The sequence below is a fragment of the Pezoporus occidentalis genome, unplaced genomic scaffold (assembly GCF_034315485.1).
Source record: "Pezoporus occidentalis ecotype Australia unplaced genomic scaffold, CSIRO_AGI_Poc_V1 ctg1, whole genome shotgun sequence".
In the NCBI taxonomy this organism is placed as follows: Eukaryota; Metazoa; Chordata; class Aves; order Psittaciformes; family Psittacidae; genus Pezoporus; species Pezoporus occidentalis.
Genome location: NW_026912778.1, coordinates 17,432,925 through 17,456,727, shown reverse-complemented (window position 1 = coordinate 17,456,727; position 23,803 = coordinate 17,432,925). Strand labels below are relative to the sequence as shown.

General features: G+C 39.8%; 1 protein-coding gene across 13 annotated transcripts in view; it reads right to left on the bottom strand.

Annotated features, from left to right (window-relative positions):
* The window catches only part of FRYL (FRY like transcription coactivator), a 162,387-nt gene that overhangs the window by 115,686 nt on the left and 22,898 nt on the right, over window positions 1-23,803 (bottom strand). For 4 of the 13 annotated variants that reach the window (XM_062606095.1, XM_062605844.1, XM_062606922.1 and 1 more), the window contains exons 1-2: window positions 20,575-20,921; window positions 1,299-1,391 (exon numbers count right to left, since the gene is read on the bottom strand). The exons of 1 other annotated variant lie outside the window; for it this stretch is intronic. In XM_062606095.1, the coding sequence (XP_062462079.1) occupies window positions 1,299-1,391; window positions 20,575-20,752 (271 nt within the window). In that variant the 5' untranslated portion in view covers window positions 20,753-20,921. Of the gene's footprint in view, window positions 1-1,298; window positions 1,392-20,574; window positions 20,924-23,803 lie in introns of those variants that run through there. 8 more of the 13 variants (XM_062606010.1, XM_062606254.1, XM_062606329.1 and 5 more) reach the window with 6 other exon arrangements.

Below are 23,803 nucleotides of genomic sequence, written 5' to 3'. Positions count from 1 at the left end.
CACAAGTAGAGCCAAATATGGAGGTTACACTCCATTATCCAAATAAGATAAAATAAAACAAAACAAAATAAAACAGATCTACAGATTCACATTTTATTGGTTGATTACTGACAAAAACTTGCTTTTCCCATGATAACTGACAGGCTGTGGAGAAGCCATCATAAGCACAAAGTACTTTCTACAGAGAAGAAACCTGCTGCTCCAGCAGTACAGGGACCTGTCAGCACATTTACTACCTAAATAACTTTTTTCAAAAACTAGTGGAATTTAGTAGGTTTTTCAAAACTTAACATACATTCGAATTCATCTTTCAATATGAAATGTCACTTCTTTTTTTTTAAGATATAAGTTAAAATTGGTACATTCTCTGCAGACATTCTATGGAGTTTCAGTATACAAGAGGACTACTCATTGTCATGATTTCTTTAACTCAAAGTTACAATTAACAAAAAGCTTCCTACAGAAAGACTTAACACACTGTTATTTGGGATATTTAATGTTGTAGAAATAAAGTTAACACCCTACTTAATACTGTATTATTTAATTACTATTATTGTTTGAAAAGGCACAAAAACAGTATCTCATGAAAACAAGACTGTGAAGTAACAGTGATTTTGCCACTGGAATATAAAACTGCCATTAAAAGATGTCTGAAAGTTCTCTAGAGCACAGTACTGCCACTGATAACTGGCACCCCAAAGGACAGTTTGGAGGACAAGCAATCACATAACATCTCAGATCAATTTGTCTACAGGTTTTGTTTTTCTTTGCAGTTTAACAGCTGCTGGGGAAACAAGCTGAAATATATCATAAAATAATGCTTCCTAAAATAATGACAAATTGTGCTTTTGTCGTTCTTAAAGAGTATAATCCGCTACCAAACTGCAACAGAGGGAGCAAATCTGTCCTTTCGCTAAAGCCATACACACCGTCACATACACTCCACCTCACCCCTCTCCTTCTAAAGAACAAGACCAGCAACAAAACTTTTATTCCACAATTCATACGATTCTTTTTCATACACATTCCTATCATGGCACTATAAAGTGACCTCACCTTTCTCATTTAAATAACCATTTCATTGCCGTCATTAAACAAAAAGCCACAGGATAAAATGAATCCATTATATCTACTTTGTTAAACACAGTATTATCAGAGCAGAACCTCTTGAGAGCCAAGTGTCCATTTTTGGTTGATAAAGGAGGAAGTAATCTTCAGTCAAGTTAATCCTAAGGGAAGATAAGCAATTCTTCAAGTGCTCTTTTCATTCACAGAACGAATGAACCACAAGTACCTACCAGGCAGCTCCCCAGTTTTCGCATACTTGTCAGGACTCAGCAGCCATAGCTCCAATTCGCTTCCTTTTAAGGTTGCTCCATTTCTTTCTGATTCTATAACACATTTTCACAAATGACTGCTGTACAGGCAGATACAGCTCGCTTTCCTGCCATGACTTTGTTCCCTGGCTCACAAGTCTAAGGGACTTTGAAAATCACTGTCACAAACCCTCACCAAAGAAAGGTCAAGGACAATAACCTCGAGGTAGCTCTGGCAGGGGCAACATTATGAGCAGCCCCATTCTTTTTAACCCATATGAGTCTTGAAACATATGCAGAGCTTATGCATCAAGCTGAACAGAACAAGACGATCTGAAAACCTCATGAACCACCTCCAGCACTGGTTTACCAGAAGAAGGCAGGGATGAGTTGAAGGGCAGAGACCACAGAAGTGTGCCCTTCTGCTTACCAGGCAGACGCACCACAGCTGCAGCACAGCCACAGAAAGCTGTGTACTCCTTATTAGAAAGACAACAGATGCATTTTTTTGTTCCTTTTTTTAATTACCCAGAAATAATTATTTATTTCTGAACCAGACAAGATTATTAATAGAGTGAGTATTAGGAACACAGAAGAGCTCTTAAGAAAGCAGTAATGCTCGGGTGGTACTAATGTTGCCTGGAAAGCAGTTGTTCCTGTCTAGACTGTAAGGCTCAGAAATATATTCATAGTTTTCATTAAAACATATGTTGTATCTTACAGAAAGGTATTCATTACATAATGCTTTTCATTGTGTGCAGCACCACACTGGGCTTTTGAACCTACATACTGCATTACCAAAAGTTACTTTTATGGCATTCAGACCTCCTTAGCCTTTAAACGAAGGCTTTTGTGGACAAAATATGAGAGCTTTCTTACACCAATCGAGATAAATAACAATCAAAATAAGTCTTTTTGTTTCAAAACCAGAGGAATGGCTGAACAGACTACATATTCAAACTGCAATGGACTAAACAGAATCCAAAACTTTAAGAATATCAAGTTACATTATCACAACTAAGATTCCTTAAATACTGTGGAGGCAAGCAACCTGAGGGCAAGTCAGTATAAAGCCTCCATTACATCCACAACTTCAGTAAGCAAATTATTCTTCAGCAGGAACATCCTCACTTCACTGTTGGAGTAAAAGAACATTCCTGAATCCATTTAAAAAGAAGTAATGCCTAAAATGGTTGGCAGAGAGATAGCATTCTGAAACTAGGCCATATGAATGTCACTTCATTGTTGTTACTGAAAGAAGGAAGATCAACTACAATAAAACCTTAGCTAGCACTGCAACAACATTATGCCAGCTAAGCATGCCCTCAACCAGACCCATGGAGCTTTGCTGCCTCTCTTTTATATACATGAGCACTCTCTAGAGATGGTTATTTTTATGTATATGGCAATGCATGCAAGTATACTGGATCCTCTTCTAATGGTCTTTAGCACACAAAATTCTGAAGTTATCGTATAAGCCATAAAGAGTAGCTTTTGCATATAAGAATTTTATGAAAACACAGGAAAGAAGTTTCTCAAGTAATTTCTTAGCATGAATGTTTACTGAATTTCCAAGCACAGGCCCAACATAAAAATTGCGGAATTCTTTGCCTGCATATACTGCATCACTCAACTGGAAAACAGTTTAGGAAAAAAGCAACTGGCTCTCCCACTTCAGCTCAATTCACTGAGCCATCCATGCAAACCACACAGTACTTGCACCCAGTGCAGGCTGAGTGGAGAGATCTGCTCCTGGCTGGCGTGCACAGTGGAAAGACTCAGAATGCAACTCTCACACTTAAGAGAGCAGGCACGCAGCGATGCTGTGATCACAGCAATTTTCACAAATGGAGTGACAGTCATGGGGAAAACAGAAGTGAGATAACCTCCAGCTATCTAATCAGTGTGCATGGAAAATTAGTTTGTTGGTAGATGATCCAAGTTCCACTTCCTGAAGGAGTCATGAAGATCTTCCTCCACTATGCTTACATAACAGAGGACAAAAAGGAGAAAATATAGCATCCTTGATAACCTCTCCTCAGACACCCTTTTTTATTACTACTCTCTATCTTGTACAACTGATAACTGCCTAATCTGGATTCTGCAATTCATCTCCACATCTATAGAGCAATTGCTTATCTAGTTGCAGACTGAATTTATTCTAACTGAATGTATTCTACATTTTACTTCCATTTGGAAACAATACACATTATTATAATCAACTTTAAGGATTTCTAATCATATGCATGAGACAACCTCAACTATTACTATAAAGTATCAGAAAAAACTTCTGGTTATCTTTATTTCAGTAAGAATGTTAATAACTATTACAGGGTATAATTTGGAACTGATACAAGTTAATCTGCAAGACATAAACTTAGCAAAGTGAAAAGCAAAACCTATAAGGATGTCTATTTTGAAATAATTGCTTTAACTTAGAAGTTGTAAGTCTAGAAGTTCCTAGTCCCAAACATGAATTACAGCAGTAAGTGCAAAAAAGCAGTCTCATGTCTGAATAAGCTATAAAGAGAAACTAAACACATGTATGCTCTCCTAGCACTGATTAATAACACACTGATTCATAACAAACTATAAAATACAAAACTTGCTACTAATTCCTTCAAACGAGAAAGACGAGTGAAACATACAATGCTGTATTGTGGTAAAAATCCCAGTGGAGTTACTTTGATGAAGTGCTTGATGAGTGGAAACTGTGCAACCCAGTACACCTCATGCGGCAATATATGAAGCACTAACTGGCAATACCAGATACCTCCTGCTTTTGGCTTTTTCAATTTTTACAAATACAAGAACATTAAGATACAGGAAATACTCTGCTGACATACAGTTACGTCATCTTTATCATCTCATGGTATGCTGTCATTAAGCTGCTGTGCTTACGGCAGCAGAGCCTGCTACACAGTGCACAGCAGCTCCCAGGATGAGACCCTGCATTGAGGCGTGCGTGAAGGGGTGATTTGAGGACAGACCGTTATCTTTATGGGGAGCAGCATCCTTGCCTCTGCTGGTTCAATCGAAACAAAAAGTCCTCCTAGAAATTCTAGATCCCAGCCATTTAGAAGGTCAAAGCAGGCACTTTCTGCAGGTATAATAACGGTTTGAGGCATAAAAATAATGCCCCCTGTAAAACACAGTCTGAGGACGACTAGTTTGCCTCAAAGGACCATCTGGAGCTTGGCAGAACTAAGCATCTAGTAACTCTGCAGAGACAAGCATCCTTGTCACCTCTCGTTGACAGCAGAATGGTGCAAGGAACTTCACCAGACTGGAACAACTGCAGCCTGAGAAAATTAAGATATATCCATATATATAATCTTACATGACAAGCAGGAAGCAGAAAGCGCACGTTGCCCACCTCTCACACTATGCCAAGTTGCACCAGCACACGGGACCGCTAAATACCTGCCTTTAACGCGTAATTTTACACAGCAGCATACAAAAAGAATATATATATATATATATATATACATGTACGCGTATGCGTGAGTTTCTATATGCGCTGCGGCTGCGGGTGCCAGCGGCATACTTACAGCCGCTGCCGCTCCAGGACTTGAGCAGGGACTTGATGCTGATCTCGAAGAGGAGCGAGTCCTGCAGGCTGAGCATGGTGCCGGCGCTGCGGGCGGCAGCTCCCGGCACCCGCAGGACCAGCGTGCCGGCGCCGCGCGCGCGGCCGCCCGCTGACGCAGCGCCCGGCGGGCGGCACCCCGCCCCGCCCCGCCCCGCCCGGCAGGCTCCGCCCCCCATCGCCCCTCAGCGGCGCTTCCCGCCCTCGGGACGGACGGGACGGAGGGAGCCGTAGCTGGGCCGCACGGCGGCTTGCGACTAGAATGGACAAGGGCTATAAAAGGCTACTCGCGCTTTACCGAGTTTTAAATAAACTGCCCAGCATTGCAGTGCACGGTGCCAAAAGCACAGTGAGCCTTACGCATTTAAGGATTGGCAACACAGAAGGAAAAGCAAAACCCTAGGTGAAGAACAGACACTCAGCAAGGGTCAGAGGGCCACAAGCCCTACCACCACGACCTGCAGACAACCTACCGGCAATTGGGCTGTGACACCCACAGGGATTAGCAGTTTGGGGGTTTCCTTAGTATCTTTTAAACAACACAATTTCGCTGTTTTACTCCATTAACCATCTTCTCAGAGGCGACAATGGAAGGTATCTTAGGGTTGACGGTTCCGGGTTCTCACAGTGCAATCCAACACCACCCTTGGACCTGGCTCAGACCCTAACCACTCTTCCAGGACAAAGCAGGATACCACATCAATAGCCTCTCCTGAATTTAGAATAGAGTAGAATAGAGTAGAATAGAATAGAATAGAATAGAATAGAGCAGAGCAGAGCAGAACAGTTAAGGTTAGAAAGGACCTTAAGGTCATCTAGTTCCAAGCCCCCTGCCATAGACAGGGACACCTCACACTAAACCATGCCACCCAAGGCTTTGTCCAACGTGGTCTGGAACACTGCCAGGGATGGACCATTCACAGCTTCTTTCGGCAACCCATTCCAGTGCCTCACCACCCTTAAAGAATTTCCTCCTTATATCCAATCTAAACTTCCCCTGTTTAAGTTTTAACCCACTACCCCTTGTCCTGTCACTACAGTCCCTAATGAAAAGTCCCTCTCCAGCATCCCTATAGCCCCCCTTCAGATACTGGAAGGCTGCTGTAAAGTCTCCACACAGCCTTCTCTTCTCCAGGCTGAACAGCCCCAACTTTCTCAGCCTATCTTCATATGGGAGGTGCTCCAGTCCCCTGATCATCCTCATGGCCCTCCTCTGGACTTGCTCCAACAGTTCCATGTCCTTTTTACGTTGAGGACACCAGAACTGCACACAATACTCCAAGTGAGGTCTCACAAGAGCAGAGTAGAGGGGCAGGATCACCTCCTTCGACCTGCTGGTCACGGTCCTTTTAATGCAGCCCAGGATACGGTTGGCTTTCTGGGCTGCGAGCACACACTGAAGCCGGTTCACGTTCATTTTCTCATCGGTCAACACCCCGAAGTCCTTCTCTTCAGGACTGCTCTGAATCTCTTCTGTGCCCAACCTGTAGCTGTGCCTGGGATTGCACCGACCCAGGTGTAGGACCTTGCACTTGGCTTGGTTCTACACGTGGACAGGAAGAAGTGAGACAGAAAAAACAATGCTTGTGTCCAGAACTGGCATGCAACTACACATGTAACATCACCCTTGGGTCAAATGCCGAAAATTGATAGAACTGGATACAGAGATGACTCTGACTGCTAACTGTAGCTTAATTAGGCTTATCTAAAGCATATCTTGACCCACACCATACAGATTAACTAAAAATTTAATTATACTGGCCCCAGGTACACTGATTGACTTAGAGCAGATTTAGTCAATATAAAAAAAAAAAACAAACACCCTACAGTTTGAAAACTGCTCCCCAACCTTGTCTTTAGAGTCACCCAGTCATGAGGAGGAAATCGTATCTGTACCCTCAGATGAACTACAATTGCCTGAATTTACTGAAAAGATTAAGAATGGTGTACATCAAATACAGTTAAGGTTTGTGGGTTTTATTTTGTTGGGGTTTTGGTGTGGGTTTTGGTTACTTGGGATCTTTAGGGTGGTGGTGTTTTGTTTGGTGGGGCTTTTGTGTGGGTTTGTTTTGTTTACTCTATACACCTTCCCTCCCCAAACGACAAAATAATTATCACTAACAGGGAATTAGTGATAGATCAGTCAATGTCCAAAGCAGTTCTACATGACAGGTCTAACACACCAGCAGAAGGAAACTGGAGAAAGAGCAAAAGAGTGCCAACTGCACTAGCCCATTCAGTCATGAAGATGGCTGCTGTCTGACAGCCATTCAGGAGGTGAATAGTTTTATTAAGAGACTGGGGCGATCACTCAGATTTCAGAGATTAAAAATAACCCAAATTTCCCCATGCAAAAAATGATTTTCTATAATAAACTATTTAATTGCTGCCTCTCTATCAGATAGAGTACAGAATGCACATCCACACGGAGTAACTCGTTGGGACATTGTATCAAGCCTGTCCCGTCATAAGCCTGTTTCAGGTAACACTGGTTATGTAGTACGTCCAGTTACATCATACTCCTTTTTCATCACTTCTTTTATGAAAACATTCAAAGGTACACTTCAAGCATTCCTTCTTCCTCTTACCAAGTAGATACAGAGGTGGTATTTTGTTATGAGAAGGATATAAAGGTCAGATTTTGGAACTGGATGATGAATTTCACCACTAATTTGAAAGACTGTATTAATTATAGCTGGTCTCTGACTGCCTTTAACAGTGGGCTACAGAGAGCTCTTCAAAGGAATCCTTGTTAACAGCATGCATTCCAAAATCATGACCCAACTCTCCCAGCACCTCAAAAATAATGACTTTCTAAAATACACTTTGGGTTCTTTGTAGTTGCCCTCTCCCCCCCAGCTTTTATTCTTTAAGTTATTAGCACCAGAAACTTATTACAAAACAATTATCCCAGAAACCCCAGGAGATACAGTAAAAGAACCCTACAGAAACATTAATCTCAATGTTCCACCTTCTAGAGTTCTGTTAAGAAGACTTTCAAACAGAAGAGCTGCCAGTATTTCCATAAAGCTGTTTCAAAAGTTAATGAATGTTAGGAAATTTTTAAAAATTTGCATTTATTTATGATATTGATGTGTTTGGCCAAGCAAGTTACATAGCTTTCTGCCACAGCATCTGAGACTGTGTTGCGCTATTATTTATTCATAATACCAACTACTGATCACTGTAGACAGGGCTTCCTCAAGGATTCCAGCAATTAATTTTAAATACAGTTAGCTCAACAAAAAATGTTAGCCCATTAAGAACTTCCAGGATGTTAAGGATAGTTTGAGAAATGTACGTACCAAGAGCATAAGCTTTTTTCTTCCAAAAATTTAAGTAACGAGGACTACAAATACTTAATATTAGAACAAAAGTATTTTGAAAATAAAAATTTTCAATACTATATGAACACACGTGTGTTTTCATACATATATGCGCATAGAGTAAGTTTTATTCAATTGACATCATTAGTTTACAAGATTTAAGAACGGCACATACCAAATACTTTTACTGCCCCTCCACTCAAGAAAACAAAAGCAAGACCATTTAACAAGAGGTGTAATGGATCTGTCAGTATCTTAGCATTATTATACAACCATCACTGTCATAAGCATTATCTTATTATACAACTGTGCTCAAGCCTTCTAACACTTCTTCTTCGTAACCCAATTTACAGGCTTTTATAATCAGAGATGTATAGATGACAACTACTGCAATTTCAGACTTCTGTAGTTTTGTTTTGCCTTTGAATTGAGTTAATGAAATAACCTACCAGATACTAGAACAAACAGAAGATCTCAGGATAAACCAAAGTTTAAAATGTAACTTTTTCAAAGCGAGCATAGTAGAAGCAGGAAAGAAATAACATAGATCATAAGCCTCTGGATCTTGCCAAGTGGAGACAAGGATAATTCACTGAGAAGAGCCCAATAAAACTCACTGTGTAGAGTTATAAGAGACCATAATCATGTATTTCTAAAACTGTAAAAACCAAAAAATGTACTCATTTACAGCATGGATTCTTTTCCAGTTCTCACTTCCAGAGAGCAAAATGAAATAGACTTCTGGAAAGTACACTTTGTTTAAAACTGGGAGCAACAAGTATGCCCACTGTGAGACATTCTAAAAATATCTATCTCTTTGGAGTACTTACACAGGAAATCTTCCGTAAGATTATTATTTTACTACCTAGAGAAAAGGTTGCATTTAAGTGTAAGGCAATTGCTTTGATCTGGGGCTGGTTTATGTAAGAAAATCAAAACACACCTCTCAAGCTGAGGATTTGTACATACTTATATTACTAGGCTGGACATTACAGAATTCCAATGAATATATAGTTTATATACTGATCCCTGTATCTGCATACCTTTTGATACTGGACCACTTATAAATTTCACTTTTAAAGGAAGCAGACTACCATAATGCCTACGGCTTTGATACTTTCTCAAAGACTCTAGGTGAGGTATGCATGAATGAGCACAATGGTATCAGTAAGCTCTTTAAAGAGCATGACAAGAATAGGACTGTAGGTGTAGTAAAGCATAAGTGCTCAATCTGCAGATGCACGCTGTTTGCGCTCTACTAAAATGATTAATGCAAGTGTCCAGTCCACACCATGCTTTTTGCTCAGATATGAAAACCTTTTAGAAAAGAGGATGGCCACAAGCAAATTGCTTGAGCCGCTTCAGCAATGCTAAGTCTGCAGGCTTGAGGCTGCGAACAGACCCATACATTAAGAGATTCATCTGCAGCAAGCCCAGCTGGCTCTGGGAAGCATTACACCATCATTCATGGTACTGCTCACCCATGGCATGCTTGACCTATACAAGCAATGTCAATTCAGCACTTCAAGAACACATATCCTGTAGATGTAATATTCAGTACACGTCCAGTAAGCCCAGTCACACAAGAGGTAAGGTTTGCCCTGGGTGCTACAAGCAGCTACAGGTCCCAAGCAATCTAGGAGACCAGACACTATCATGCTGCAGATAACAGAGATAACAGAAGTTTTCTTTAGTTCTAAACTTTGGAACTTAATAAAAACTCTTCCAAAATGATCACTATATTTACTAGGATCAATACATTTACTACAAGTGTGTATGCAAAGGCTGCTTGCACAGCTTTTCTTTAACGAAAGTATCATCAGACCATTTTCTTGGAGCTACCCAGAAACATCACTGGCAACCATTTTGAACAATACACATCAAGTAAGTGCAGTGCACAACTGCATAACTGCCAGAGCTCTGGCCTCTGCCAAAGACCAGTATGTGAGACCAAAAAAAGATACTTCAGTATGGTTCACACAGTGTCGTTTCAGCTTCACCTCTACAGGCTGAAAAGGTAGGGGGATTTTCATGACTGAAGATATTGCTGAGTAAGCTACCTCAGAAGAAAGAGCAATACTTAACATTTTAAAGTTTGCGTTTAAATGACAAAGGAATAGCATTTTATATGTCATTTATTTACATTTCACAGGGAACATGACATTTTTAGGCTATTCACCACCCTCCACACACACACACCATTTAAAGTGTTGTTCCCTAGTTCTACAACATGTTTGTTTATTCCCTAGGAGTACATTCATATCACACTACCTCCCTCCCCCAGCCCCTAATGCACTTTTTGCTCTCTTCTACTGGGTTGGCTGAGAGAATATAATCTGTCTACTTACCCCTCTACAAAATACTTTGCATTAATAATTCCAACATAAATATTTCATTTAAAAAACATAGCTAAAGGCATTCTTTTAAGTTATGTAAAAACATGAAAACATGCAATCACTGTTGCTTCCAAAAGTTTCTTGAGGTTTTCAATCTTACTACATTCCTCTTCAGGATGATACAGACTGACAGAAAATGCATTCAGGCAAAGAACTTCAAATAGTATTTCCCATTTAATGTAAATTGTAACTGTGAGTTTTCCAACCAGTTCCAGAAGGACACTGAAGATGTACAGCTTTCCTGCAGAGCCTCTGAGTAAGATCAAAGAGGATACTGTTAATATGTAAGTTTTCAGTTAACATTATCTTTATTGAGTAGTAATCCTACCTTTAGAAATAAAAAGGCAAATGAAACATGAAATAAAAACCACACCCACAACTTTAAATCAATAATTAAATCCTGTAAAAAATCAGCTTTCAAGGTAGTTTAACAAGGACCTGTAAGGATTTAGACTAAAGGGATGTCAATCCAGTCCTTCCTGAAAATCTGGCTTTCCAGACCAGCAAATATCGTAAGATTACAAGGAAACAAATCAATAATAAAAAGGTGAAACATTTCAAACACCCCGGAAGGCAGTGAGATATTTAATGAACCTCTCTCCAAGAGGAAATGAGACAGGTAAAGTGATAAACCTAGAGCTGTTACTGTATTGCATGAGCCTGACAAATCCAAGTCTCAATTTTCACAGGCATCCCCATAGTTAAAATTCTGGAGAATTCAGCGATTTACTCCCTCTCAGATGCTCAATTTCAGCCTTCCAAATAAACCTTAAAGGCATGACGCCTGATTAGTATGGTTCTGCCTGTGTTGGACAACCTGAAACAACTGCCCAAAGATCTATCTGCCCAATTCTGTACTGTGTCAGCACCGAACACCAACACCCCAGTTTTCACCAACCTTTTAAACAGAACCCAGAAACAGTTATGGAGCAACACAGAAAATCCCTGCTTAGTTGCTGGGCGTTTAAATGGATAGACTAGGGAAAGGCTTAACTCTATTACCCTACAAGGCCTTAGGACAATTGCTAGGAATCAGTTACGTTTCTATTTTTGTTGCTCCTCCCAAGTTGCTGGATGACTGTGCCACTTTTATGGGAAACATCGTATTTGCACTATGTGAAGATAGCTACTCTATCCCTATAGAAAGGTGGAGGTTTTTGTTTTGTTTTGTTGTGTTTTTTTTTTTTTGGGGGGGGGGAACATCACACCAACCAAAAGCAACAAGAGTTTAGGATTCATCCAGGAAAACTTGAAAAGTTAAAGTGGATTACCTATAGGGGTAAACTCAGCACAGAAATCCTAAGTCGGTTAAGCCTCATGAGTGCAACAGTACTTGGGTAGAAAATGTTCTCGGCTGCAGACTCCCACTAGACTCGTGCAGCAGCTGAAGATACCCATGTAATTGTTTTACCCTGCATCAGAAGATAAATTGCTGCCTTCTTCCCTCGAACATAAGCAAAGTTGCGTGTTTGCTCCTGAGCCACTGCCATGGGCAGCCTGCAGCCCATGCGTGTTTATACGTTAAAGCACTTTACAGCCCCACATAATGCAGATGTAGGTCTGGGTCAGCCACTTCTGCCAATAGGAGGCAAAGGGATGGAGGACTGCACAGTTACAAGTGGGAACTACTTACGGTAGCTAAACCTCACAAGCACAAGCCTACCAACTAACTCCACCACAGGTTAAATCCCTATGTAGGTAGCAGTTTTACAAGCTCTGCGCACACAGTAGAAGGACTCTGAAAGCTGTAGTTACAGGCATGAGAAGGTAAATAAGCAGGGGCAAGGCATGAACAAGCAATTTTCCCTTGAGCTTTCAACTCCTGAAATTGCCGTTTGCAATGCTTCTGTTATACAGGGCAGGAACATAAGGAGCTCCATCACCCGATATCATAAGTAAAATAATTACATTTAAATGGCATTCTTCAGAGTTGAACTGAATCGGCCTATTTTTTCACTCCAAAGACAACAAATGTTTACAGTGTGTTTTAATACTCTAATTGCCAAGATTTAAACAATTAAGTGCTTTTAATTCTGAGTTTTAGAACTTTCACATCTCTGTGAAACAACAGATAACTCTTGTAGGAATCTGAAGGAGAAGTACAGAATAGAAATGCTTTTCAGATTTAAAAAATGTAATACATACACATTGATTTGCAAAGTCAGAATTAATTTCCAAGTGTCACTTATGAACCTTTACCTTTGTTAAGGGTGCTGTTACATTGAAAAACAGCAAGAAAAAAAAAATAAAAGTTGGGAAGAGAGAAAACAAGTGGTAACAAACCCAAAGGCAACAGTCAGATACAAAACACCTAAAACACACTTAAACTGGACAAGGCCACAACTGTCTGGAATTTTTGCAAGCAGTCCACAGCACAAATTTCCCTCAAGCACCTCAGCTGGTGCGCTGCAAAACAGCCTCTGCCAGCATCTCACTTGTGCCAGCACTTGGAGACCACCCAGCAGCTACAGAATTCACTGCTTCACCTGCAAGGCCGCACGCAATGCTCCATCCAGATCACATGGAAAGGGCCAGCAGCGCTCCACTGCAACCCATAGAGAAAAGTGAAGAACCAAAACCAGGTGGAAGAAGAATGTTCAGGTAAAATGGAGAATATGCTTAGGCTTTTTCTGTTCATGGAACTGGCTGCTCTCTGTCAGTTCTGTTTTAACTTGACAAAGCACTAACATACTGTTCATTTCTCTCAGTAATTGACATGAATATGTTAACTTTCCAAGCGTACAATCTACCTACAAATGTATATGGTATAAATTTAATCAACTTCTGGGCAAGTTAAACTACTCGGTTCTACATTGCTTCTTCCATGAAATAAGACTTTACAGAAACCTCAACCAAAACAATGAAGGAAAAAGACTTTAATTCTAGCCAATAGAAAACAATATACTGGAGAAAATAAGTTTTTTATACAAGTTATGAGCTGCTTTTATATGCTTTACTTCCCAATTTTCCTGCTTTCAAGTTAAACAGTATTTTGAAACTAAAACCAATCTTCCTTCAGTCACCTTCTCAAAGAAGTAACTTAGACAAGGATCACCCCAAGTGCATCTTTAGAGATGCCAAGAGACACCAGAGAGTTTTGGATCAGTGTCTAATATAACACTGCAGCAGCATCCTGATGCTGAAGTATCTAAAGCTCATATTGCCATACTGGTCTTAACAATGAGCAATGAAAGTCTCCAAAGCAATCAGGGTCCAACACAAGTGCTTGTCACTAAAGACCTCACTGGTATTAATAACCTAAAGAATTACTTTTATGTGGTATCTATATATAAAGCGTATCATACAGACTATAGAGAGGGCACACCAAGTGTTGAATATCCAAAGCATCTCATGAAAAACTGCTGCAGGCAGGTACCTTTAGAATATGCCATTGCTAAAGCAATGAGGCTTTCTAGAAGTTTCACCTGTCTCTTCAAATCAGTAGTGCATTTGGATTTCTCTTTCCTTTACTAATAAACACAAACACCAAAAACCTTCAAGCACAAGATGAGAACCCTCTTGTCTGGGAAGGTCTCTGCTTGCAGGGACTTTGTAGAACTTGGCTGGAGAACAAGAAGATGAATGTCAAATAAAACAGCCAAAGCCGTAAATGCTACTCCCCAAATGACAGGTATTCTTTAACAGCACTTAACTAAGTGAGAAAATGTATTACCAACTGAAGAAGGCACTTGTGGTACTTCCTTACCTGAAGGTCAACTAAAAGCCATTCAGAAAATGAAGAGGCTTTCCAAAGGAGCCCTTAATTAAGATGAGATAGTTGAAATTATTTTCCCTCAGTTTGGATCCATGAAATACTTTTCAGAAGGAGCACATATAAAGCTAGCACTCATAGGGTAAGAATCATTCCACTATTAAAGAGCTTAAAACAAAAGAAACTAGGAACATGGAAGCCTACAAATCAAGACATAAACCAGCTAACAAGTGCAGCCAACAGAAACTGCCAACAGCCATTCAAAGTATCACAAATTACTGAAAAATGTCATGTCGCATCTGCCTCTTCCATTTACAATTCACATTTTCATTAGAAACAGAAAAAAAAAAATATCCCTAGAGGACATAAAGACCAGTTTGATGTCCTATAAATTGAAACTTTCACAATTGAAACATGAACTTTTTTTCCTTTTCAACTGAAGAATGAAGAACTGTTAAAACATTCAAATTATAATCTTTCTGTAACTTAAATCTGAATTGCTGATGGCATCTTTATATGTAACTGCTGATTTAATCCAGCTGGTAACTACTATATTGACCATACAAATACTTTCTTGATCATTAGCGGGGTGTTATTTTGGATTTTTTAGACCAGCGATTGATTTGAATGTTTTTAAAAGGATAACAGTTTCTTACTTAACAGAAAATGGATCCTTACAAATGTGCTGAGATTTCAATTTTATCTGTTGTCCAGCCTATTACAGACTGTACCTTGGATCGCTGACAGACGTTACAGAAGCAGACAGCAGTGCCACAGGTATGCTTTAAAATCCGTTCTACATGCAAGAGATCTACAGTATGAATCAAACAGGAACAGCATGCTAAACCCTTCTCTCCCCCTCAAAATGTTGCTTTCAAAACCTGTGAACAACTTTAGACACAGAGAATTTACAATACTTTTATGTTTTTGTCTTACCAGTATATCAGAGACAGAATGGTTTTACAGTAGCATATTTTGCAATGAGTTTCTCTAAATCTTGTTGACTTCAGCATTTCACAGCTCCCCTTAATCAGCTATTGCAGAATCTTCTGAAGATTCACTTGGTTTTCTCTGCTAGATTTTCTCACATTTTCCCCATACCATCACTTCTCTCCCCCTCTCTTTCAAGTGTAAAGATTTATTTCGTGCCTCTCTCAGCTATCCTAAAGTAACCTTGTGTTGGTAAGATTGAGATATCTACTTTACCTACAATCCCCTAAGTTTTAACTGCATTATCTTAAAGAAGTAGCCTAAACATAATGTTTTAAAGAATATTTGCATGTAAATATTGTCCAATTTCACCTGTAATATTCCCCCCCTTAATGAACAGATGTTCTTATTACTTCTGACTTTTCAGTTTATGATCTGCAAGACAGAAAGACAAAACAGAAAAAAAAAGCAAACACAAGGATTACTGACATCCAGAAGATGCATTAAAAAAAAAAAAAAACTGAAAAATGTGATGCAGAGCTTATCTATTAAGTGGACAATAAAATTTAAAAAAAATGTAAGCTTTGCTCACCACATTTCAAAAAACAAATGTATTACCTCCTCACGAAATCCATACTGCAGAGTAGCCACCAAGTTTGAAAAAAAAGCCCTTCTACATGTACCTTTGAGTTGTGTTGTCATCCACCTTGAATGAAAAGCTAAGTTATAATTACTACGTCACCTTTGGGATGAGGTAAAGGTAAGTTTGGGGGGAAAAAAAAAAACCCAAACAGCAAAATCCACAAACACTGTAGGAAAAGAGTATATTCATTGTAAATTCCTGCATGTTTATTCTTCAGATGAAACCTTGAGACAAGTACAGTAAAAGCATATAAGGCATACAGCCAAGTACACAATAGGATAAAAAAATTCAGAACTCAAAAATATAGTGCCAAAAAATGTTTGAGATATCTCCTAGAACTAAGTCATACCATTTTCTTTTTGACGAGTATATATAACTATTGTCAATTTTCCATATTAAAGGTAAATTGAACAAGTCAGAGGCAAACTCCCTTTGCACTTTGGATTACTTTTAAAGAGACTTGCTGGAAATTATTTCAGTTCATTATTGACTGATCTTAAGCAAATGCCTTACTTAAACATTTACCCAATGGTCACTGTATCTGCTTGTAAGCAACAATAATAAAACATATCATCACTGCACTCAGAATAAAACTCCGGAGAGACGCTTGTGTTTCCATTTAAAACATTCAAGAGTTTGTTTTCCACAAATCAATATATTTAAAACAGAGGGTATCCAGAAGGTGACTGCTAGTTTTAGTGATGATAAGACATGTTTGTATTGCTGCCCCTACTACTGACCAAAAAAGCCCTCCCAATGAGTTGATTCCCCTTCCCAATTCTTAATAATACTAATAAAGATATTAGACCATTTTCTGCTGGCTTCATGAAATGAATCAGCTAGGGGAAAGGCTACACTAGTGCCTGACAGGAGATGGGGAAGGGTTACACAGCTGGGAGCAAGACTGCCCGTTTCACCAGCAGCGAACTGTTAGATCAGCCTGATCTGCTTGTAAAACTGAGCTCAAAAACCTAAACAAAATCCCCCTTCCCTACCTTCTATTGCAAAGAGAAGTCAAGAGGAGGTTCCAGAGGCCCTTAGGAAAGGTTCTTTATTGCTTCTTATGGAAAATATACACAGAACGATTTCCTGGAGCATTACTCAAGCAAAACAATACTATCTGATGTGATAAGAAAACAGCAGAGAGGGTTAGAAATTTCTGTAAACAGTATTCTGGATCCCAAACAGTCTCTGAACATAAGCAAGAAGCAAACAGAGACTGGGGCAGGGGTGAAGCCACAGTGCCTAGTTGCCCACTGACCCCTTCAGTCTCTTCTAACAGAAACTGAGAACTCAGGTACAGAACTGACTTTTATCCCAGACAGACACTGGGACCCCGTGTCACCCTCTGCTATAAAGGCTGGTCAGAGGTGTAAAACGGGAGCAGAATGTGCCCTGCAGAGCTGCTGGTATCACAGGGACCCAAGTGCTTATAGGCAGCTTATGTGACCCAGTTCCTGCAATTACAGCACTGTTACCCATTTCTTTACCATCAAAGAACACATTTCTGTCAGCTTAATTCTGCTCCCCTAGCAGAGGCACTTGAAGAGAACCAAGTTTAATGTTTGCAAAAGGAGACATTTTCCATATGCAGAAATAACACGGGTACCATGAGCACTGGGAATATTCACATCACTGATAAATTCAACATCTCTTGCGCAGCTATTGCAGACCTGACTTACAGAGTTGGCCATCAGGAGTGTTCCACAGTGTTAACTACCTTGCCGTATGACACAGAACTGCAACAGAAGGGCATATTTCACCCACCACAGGTGCAGCTGTCGCTTGCCAGTTTGCACAAAGCAGGCACAGCACTCCCCTTCCTTAACACTACAAACAGCAGAAGGGACAATATCAAACAGCTTATAGATGTGTCTGTACATGTACACATTTGTTTGTGGATTCTGGTACATGAAAATACTTTCCCTGGATCTTCCAAGCTCATCTTTCTATGTTTGATTTGGATTGTAGCTTTCTTGAGACAGAAGATTTAAAACTGAGACCATGTCAACTCTTAATCACTACAGCAAATTTTAAAATTGCTTGCTCTTTTCCTAACATCTATTAATTGTTGTAATACATAAAATCATATGCAAACACTTCAGCACGTGAGGTGCTTGGGTTTTTTTTCCAGAGTTCTAATATTCTTATATTAAATTTCTAAAATACACTTGGAACCATCCTGACAGAAACTACTTATTTTAAAAGATGTGTCACAGAGCATACACTTCAATGGTCTTGGTTTTGGCTATAAAACAATTAACATTTTAAAAGGCAATACCAATAAACCTTTTAATCCTAGAAAAAAATTCATCACTTGAATTCCACACATCATATTTAGGTCAGATACATGCAAACCCCAAGTAGTATTATCAAAATAATACTTTCATGCCTTGGATGCCAGAAATAGGGGGAGGTTACTTGGTCTGAGACCTTGTAACCTTTTATACTTTAAAATAGTTGTCCTACTCTGTATTTCAACTAAGTTCTCAGTAACACAAAAATGTTCCTGAACAGCAACAATAAGGAACAGAAAGGGAGACGGGGAAAAAAGAAATACAACAAAACCTCCCACTTTCACATATAACTACAAGGACAAATCACCTCAACTTTGAGAACCTACTGAGTTCCTGAACAGCTTCATTATATTAAGTTTGGTGGTGCATTAACACCACATCTGCTGACATTAAACAGGTAAATGTTTACTCACATCCCCCCTAACACCTCACCCCCCCCCCCCCCAGATCATTCTATCGTTTTATTACCTGTTTTGCTTGCACCTGACTTCTACAGCATACCCAGCTGGTAAACACAACAGTCCTTTTGCTCTATTCCAGCCGAGCAGTTCATTCCATTACCAAGATACAAAAATAGAAATAAGCAGATAATTTAAAGAGGATTCAGTTACTAACTGCTATTGTAAAAGCATGATCCCAGAGCAGACGATAAGTCTGCATTTCGCAAATGACGACATCACACTATTAAGTGATACTGGTCAGGCACTACCCATTTCCACAAAATCACTCCTAATAATCACCACTTGGCAAATATTTAATGAGCAAGAAAGGAGAATTCATTTTCAAGAGTAGGACTGGTGTATTCTATATTTATTATCCTCATTTGCTCAAACTGTCGAGAAAACACTGAACAAGGTTAGATGAAGGCATCTGTTGTCTACAAGCTTCAGCCTATGGTTTTCTTTTAACCTGGCACAAAGACAATTCTATTCTGAAATTACAACATTTTAAAGAAAATAATATTTTAAAAAGCAAGAGCTATAAAGAAACCATAACATAGCACAAAAGCAGAATGGAGTATAAGATATGGTTATGGAGACATTTAGGCTGTGCACACCACAGTGACATCAACTATGAAATTCAGGGCTCTACAGCATTCAAAGTTAAATAAGGACATGAACCTGACTAAAAGAACATCACCCTGTCAGACACTGCAAGCTTCTGGTCAGAGTTTTCAAGCATGCAGGCAGTTAACAGTCTTAACAGACTACACTCTGTAAAGTCTTCAGTAGTGCACTGGATTACAACAGTAACTTGTTCTAATTCATTACACACAGGACAACTTGTTTAACAAAACAGAACTGTCCCTGCCTTCCACAGCTGCCAATGTTACTCAAGCTAACGCATTAAAGTAAGTGGTTTACATTACAGTCAGAAAGGCCAAGAGAAGTCTTTTCCAGGGAAACCCCTTTCTCCCATCACAAACATAATTCCCTGTTTTAAGCTCCAAGTCCACCACCCAACCAGATGGACGTCACCATCTCCCATCTTTGCAGTTAAGACACATAAGGAAGAAAATTTCTTCAAGGCCACGCTAATTCCTGAAAACAGCCACCACAGAGCAAAGGGTAAAAACCGTGCATCTGATAACCATCAGGTTCCAAGACCATAAAGGCTCAAGACCATACTATTTTAGCTGAAGGCGAAGGAAGAAAAAAAACACAAGTAAAACTGGATTTTTTCCACTGCCACCCAGTTGAAATACCTGAAAAACAAACATAACTCAACTCTACTTCTCTTTATCAGAAAAATACACTGTAATATTTAGACCCTAACAGGTAGTAAATATATATCTGCATCTTCATACAAGCATGCTCATCCATGTTCTTCAGTTAAAAATTCCCTATATGATGTCCATATTTTTACTTGACTTCTTTAACTTGCATATCGTGTTTATAAAACCCCCTGCAATCTTCAAAGTACTAAAAAAGGAAAGCATAAACATCTTTGAAATGAAAAAACTCCGCAAGGAGAGACTTTGAAAACTCAGAGGATTTAAATCAGGGAGAGAAAAGATGGCACAGAGCTTGAACCCTGCACTTCAGTCAGAGCTCTGTGCAGCACAAGTCTGTCTAGACAACTCTTAGCACCTAATCATAGCTACATTACAATTTAAATACTTACAGGGATACTTATCCCCAAAAGGGAGGGGGGTGAGGGAGAAGACAAGCACAATAGAAATCCTGTAAAATTGCTTTCAAATAGGTCACTCAGACACGATAGCGCGCCAGTGACAACATAGTTCTAAAACTTAAGGCACTATTATTGTAGCGACTCTGATAAAAAGGCCTTTTATAACCAAATTTGTCAATTTAAGAAAAAGCTTAGTAATTGCTTTTACCAGGTGGATAACATGGATACATACTGTAACCGGGATGTAAAACATGTGTCTCCTCATCTTCATCTATTGTCTGCCCTAATGCAAACAGCCTGACACGTCTCATCTTCAGTAGCCTTGGGGAGGTTTCACGGGCAGGACTCCCAACATCCAGATCTACCTCTCCAGAAGCAACAGTGGGAACGATTTTTTTCAGGAACTCCATTTTCACATGCCTCTGCGCTCTCTGCTCTCACTGAATCCTGCAGTTTAGCTCCCGTTACGGAGCGTGGCTCCCACATCAACTTCCTTGAGCACAGAGGTAGACTTCTCCTGGTGATGTCACATTGAACCTGGGTGGTGCCAGCACCAGCACGTCAGCTGCCAGCTGCTCCAAGGCAGATTTTAAAGGCGTCTAACTGTACGGGCTGATAAGAAAACCAAATAACAACAAGCCCATATATTAACTAATAGACGCTAAACTCTGTGCTCTCAGAAGAGCCGTATTTAGCACTGCGACCATTTTGAGCACTACTAAAATGCACGGTGTATTTCCAAATTCCTATCTGACAGAGCTCAATAGCTCTTAATTTTCATTAAGTGCACAGAGTGTTCATCTGCATTTGAAAGATAGCACTTATCATTCAGAAAGTCTATGCACCAGCTTTATAAACAGTGTCTAACAGCACCACAATTTAAAACATTTGCATTTCATATGGGTTTAACTACTAGCTATGAAGATACTAACATTTATTAAGTTATGTTCTGCACAAACTCTGATGATATATATACTACTTAAAATACTCAAACCACCTTCCAGAAAACACCAAGTACAGAAATAACCTGCTTCATTTTGTCCAAATGTCCACTTTATCCCTAGGGCTACTTCTCCATATGGCGCCTAGTTTGTTTTCATTTGGGTGAAGTTTAAATGTTGTTCTATATTTAGCTTAAAGAAACCGTTAGTAAAGACATCCTGAATTTGGAGCAGAAAGCTCAAGGGGGGGGGGGGGGGAAGACTACAGAAGACTAGACTATAGAATAGTATTCCTTCCCTTAATGCTTCCCACTTTTGGGAATAGGTATCGTTGTATGATCAAAAGTTTTATGTTATTTACTAGACTCAGAGTGTAGATCCACAGACACAATACTGGGTGATATTCCCACCTTGTCAGCCATCAAAGACTATACACGCAAAGATCAACTAATACTCACTCTGAACATCTAAGTAGCAGTCTGCATGCTTCTGCTGCTTTTATGAAAGCAGCTCAGTGTCCTAGACACTTCTGAATGCATTCAACACAGTTATCAAACTTGGTACAAGTTCCTTAAAGTTGCCGCCTAAGACATTTTTCAAGTTCTATACAGTTGAAAACATGGTAATTTTTGTATTCAAATCTGCATTAAAATCCCCAAATACCGAAGTTAGCCTGCATTTCCCTTGTAAATGAATACCAAATTCTGACCTCATCATACAAGACACATTTTTAGAATATAATTTCCTGCAGTGGAAGATCTGGGAGGCAAACAAGAAAAAGCCCCTATAATGATTTCAATCATAGTATTTTTTCCAGCAGTACAAAAAGTTGCACAAAATACATTTTCAGAAAAGCACTGCATGTGTTTTCAGAACAAACAGTAGGATACCACAAAGGTAATTTGAGCTTATAAAAGATCCTGAGTCATTACAAGCTCAAGCTATCATTTATTCATAACTGCATTATTTTCTATAGGCTTTTTTTTTTTTTTTCCTTTGACATCTTGCCACAACCCTACTTTGCAGTTTCTAACATCTGGGAACCAACAGAAATTCAGACACTTCTGAGAGACTGAGAATGCTTCCAACCATCCACCTGCCAAACTGAAGTCTGCAAAGAAGGGAGTAACCAGGTATTTTCAGTTGTACCTGACTTAAACATCCTCTGAAAGGCTCGAACTAGACACCTAGAGTGACACCTAGAACTAGCACTAGAGTGCTCTTAACCACGCCATGGAGTTTTCCTTATGCATGTGGACAGAAGGGGGAGAAGACAGACGAAGTGCTAGTCCCTAGTGCATCAGTTTGGTTAAATGCATATGGTGTGACTTTCCATACAACATGCAGCAATAGGTGAACTGGCCATAAATACAAAAAAGAAGGGTTGAAACTATACTTTTTTTTTAACAAGAAAACACAAAAGCCTTTCAAGAAATAGAATTTAGAAACAAAACAAGGAATAACCTCCCCCCCACCATACATACACATGATCAATCATATTTCAAGATTAAACTTGACAAACTGAAAATCTTGTATAACACAGATGCATCCAAAAGCTTTTCATTGTTTGTTGGTTGTTTTTTTTCCTTTGGGACGGTTTTTATTTGACTTTTAAGGACATGAAAGTTTTCTCCAGAAGAGAGTTGAGGATATATACACACACGATACACATATGAGGATATATGTACATATATATGGGTCTATATATATTTATGTATTTTTACATGTGTGATGGTTGGATGGTGATTAACTCCAGGACTTCCATACTTCATTACATTCTATGAAAGCAGCATCTTATAAAGAATGAAGCCAAGATACAGAACTTACATTTCTGCCTCTCTCACACTTGCTCTCACCATCTACCCTAAACAGCACAATGTAGATCTGTGGGGTTTCTTTCTACAATCTGAGCAAGCTCTACAGATAAACTGTCAGGGGAAAACATTACAAGTCTTAACTGTCATACTCAAATTCATCTTTAAACAAAAGAAACCAAGAGAGGCCACAAAAAGCCTCATTTGATAAGCTTTAACAATTTCTTATTCTGGAACCTCTAAATAAAAAAGAATGGAAGCTTCAAGCTTGTACAGAGTTATTATTTCTATTACAGTACATTGTTTGATGTCTTTCCGTGTGTATTCCACTTCTGTTTACTCAGAGGGCAACTCTGGTTGCACACCTGAGGTCACTCAGGCTTCCTCCACCCCAGCTCCACAGCTAGTGATAGAAACTGCAAGAAGACAGGGTTCGAGCTCCGCATGCCTCACTACCAGGAATCCACATGGCCGGACTCGGCATCAGCAGGGATGACGGCGAGCTCAGGAAACACGCCCTCAGGCGAAGGCACAGGTGCCCAGGAGGGTCCCGCCCAGCCGGGCGCTCCCGCAGCGCCCCCCGGTGGAAGCGCGGTGGGCTGCAGGCCTCTCCCCGGCGGCACGGCTGTCCGCCGGAGGCACGCTGCACCTCGCCTGGCCCCAGCTCCCCAGCAACGCGGCCCAGGCAAAAGAACCCAGAAGGGCC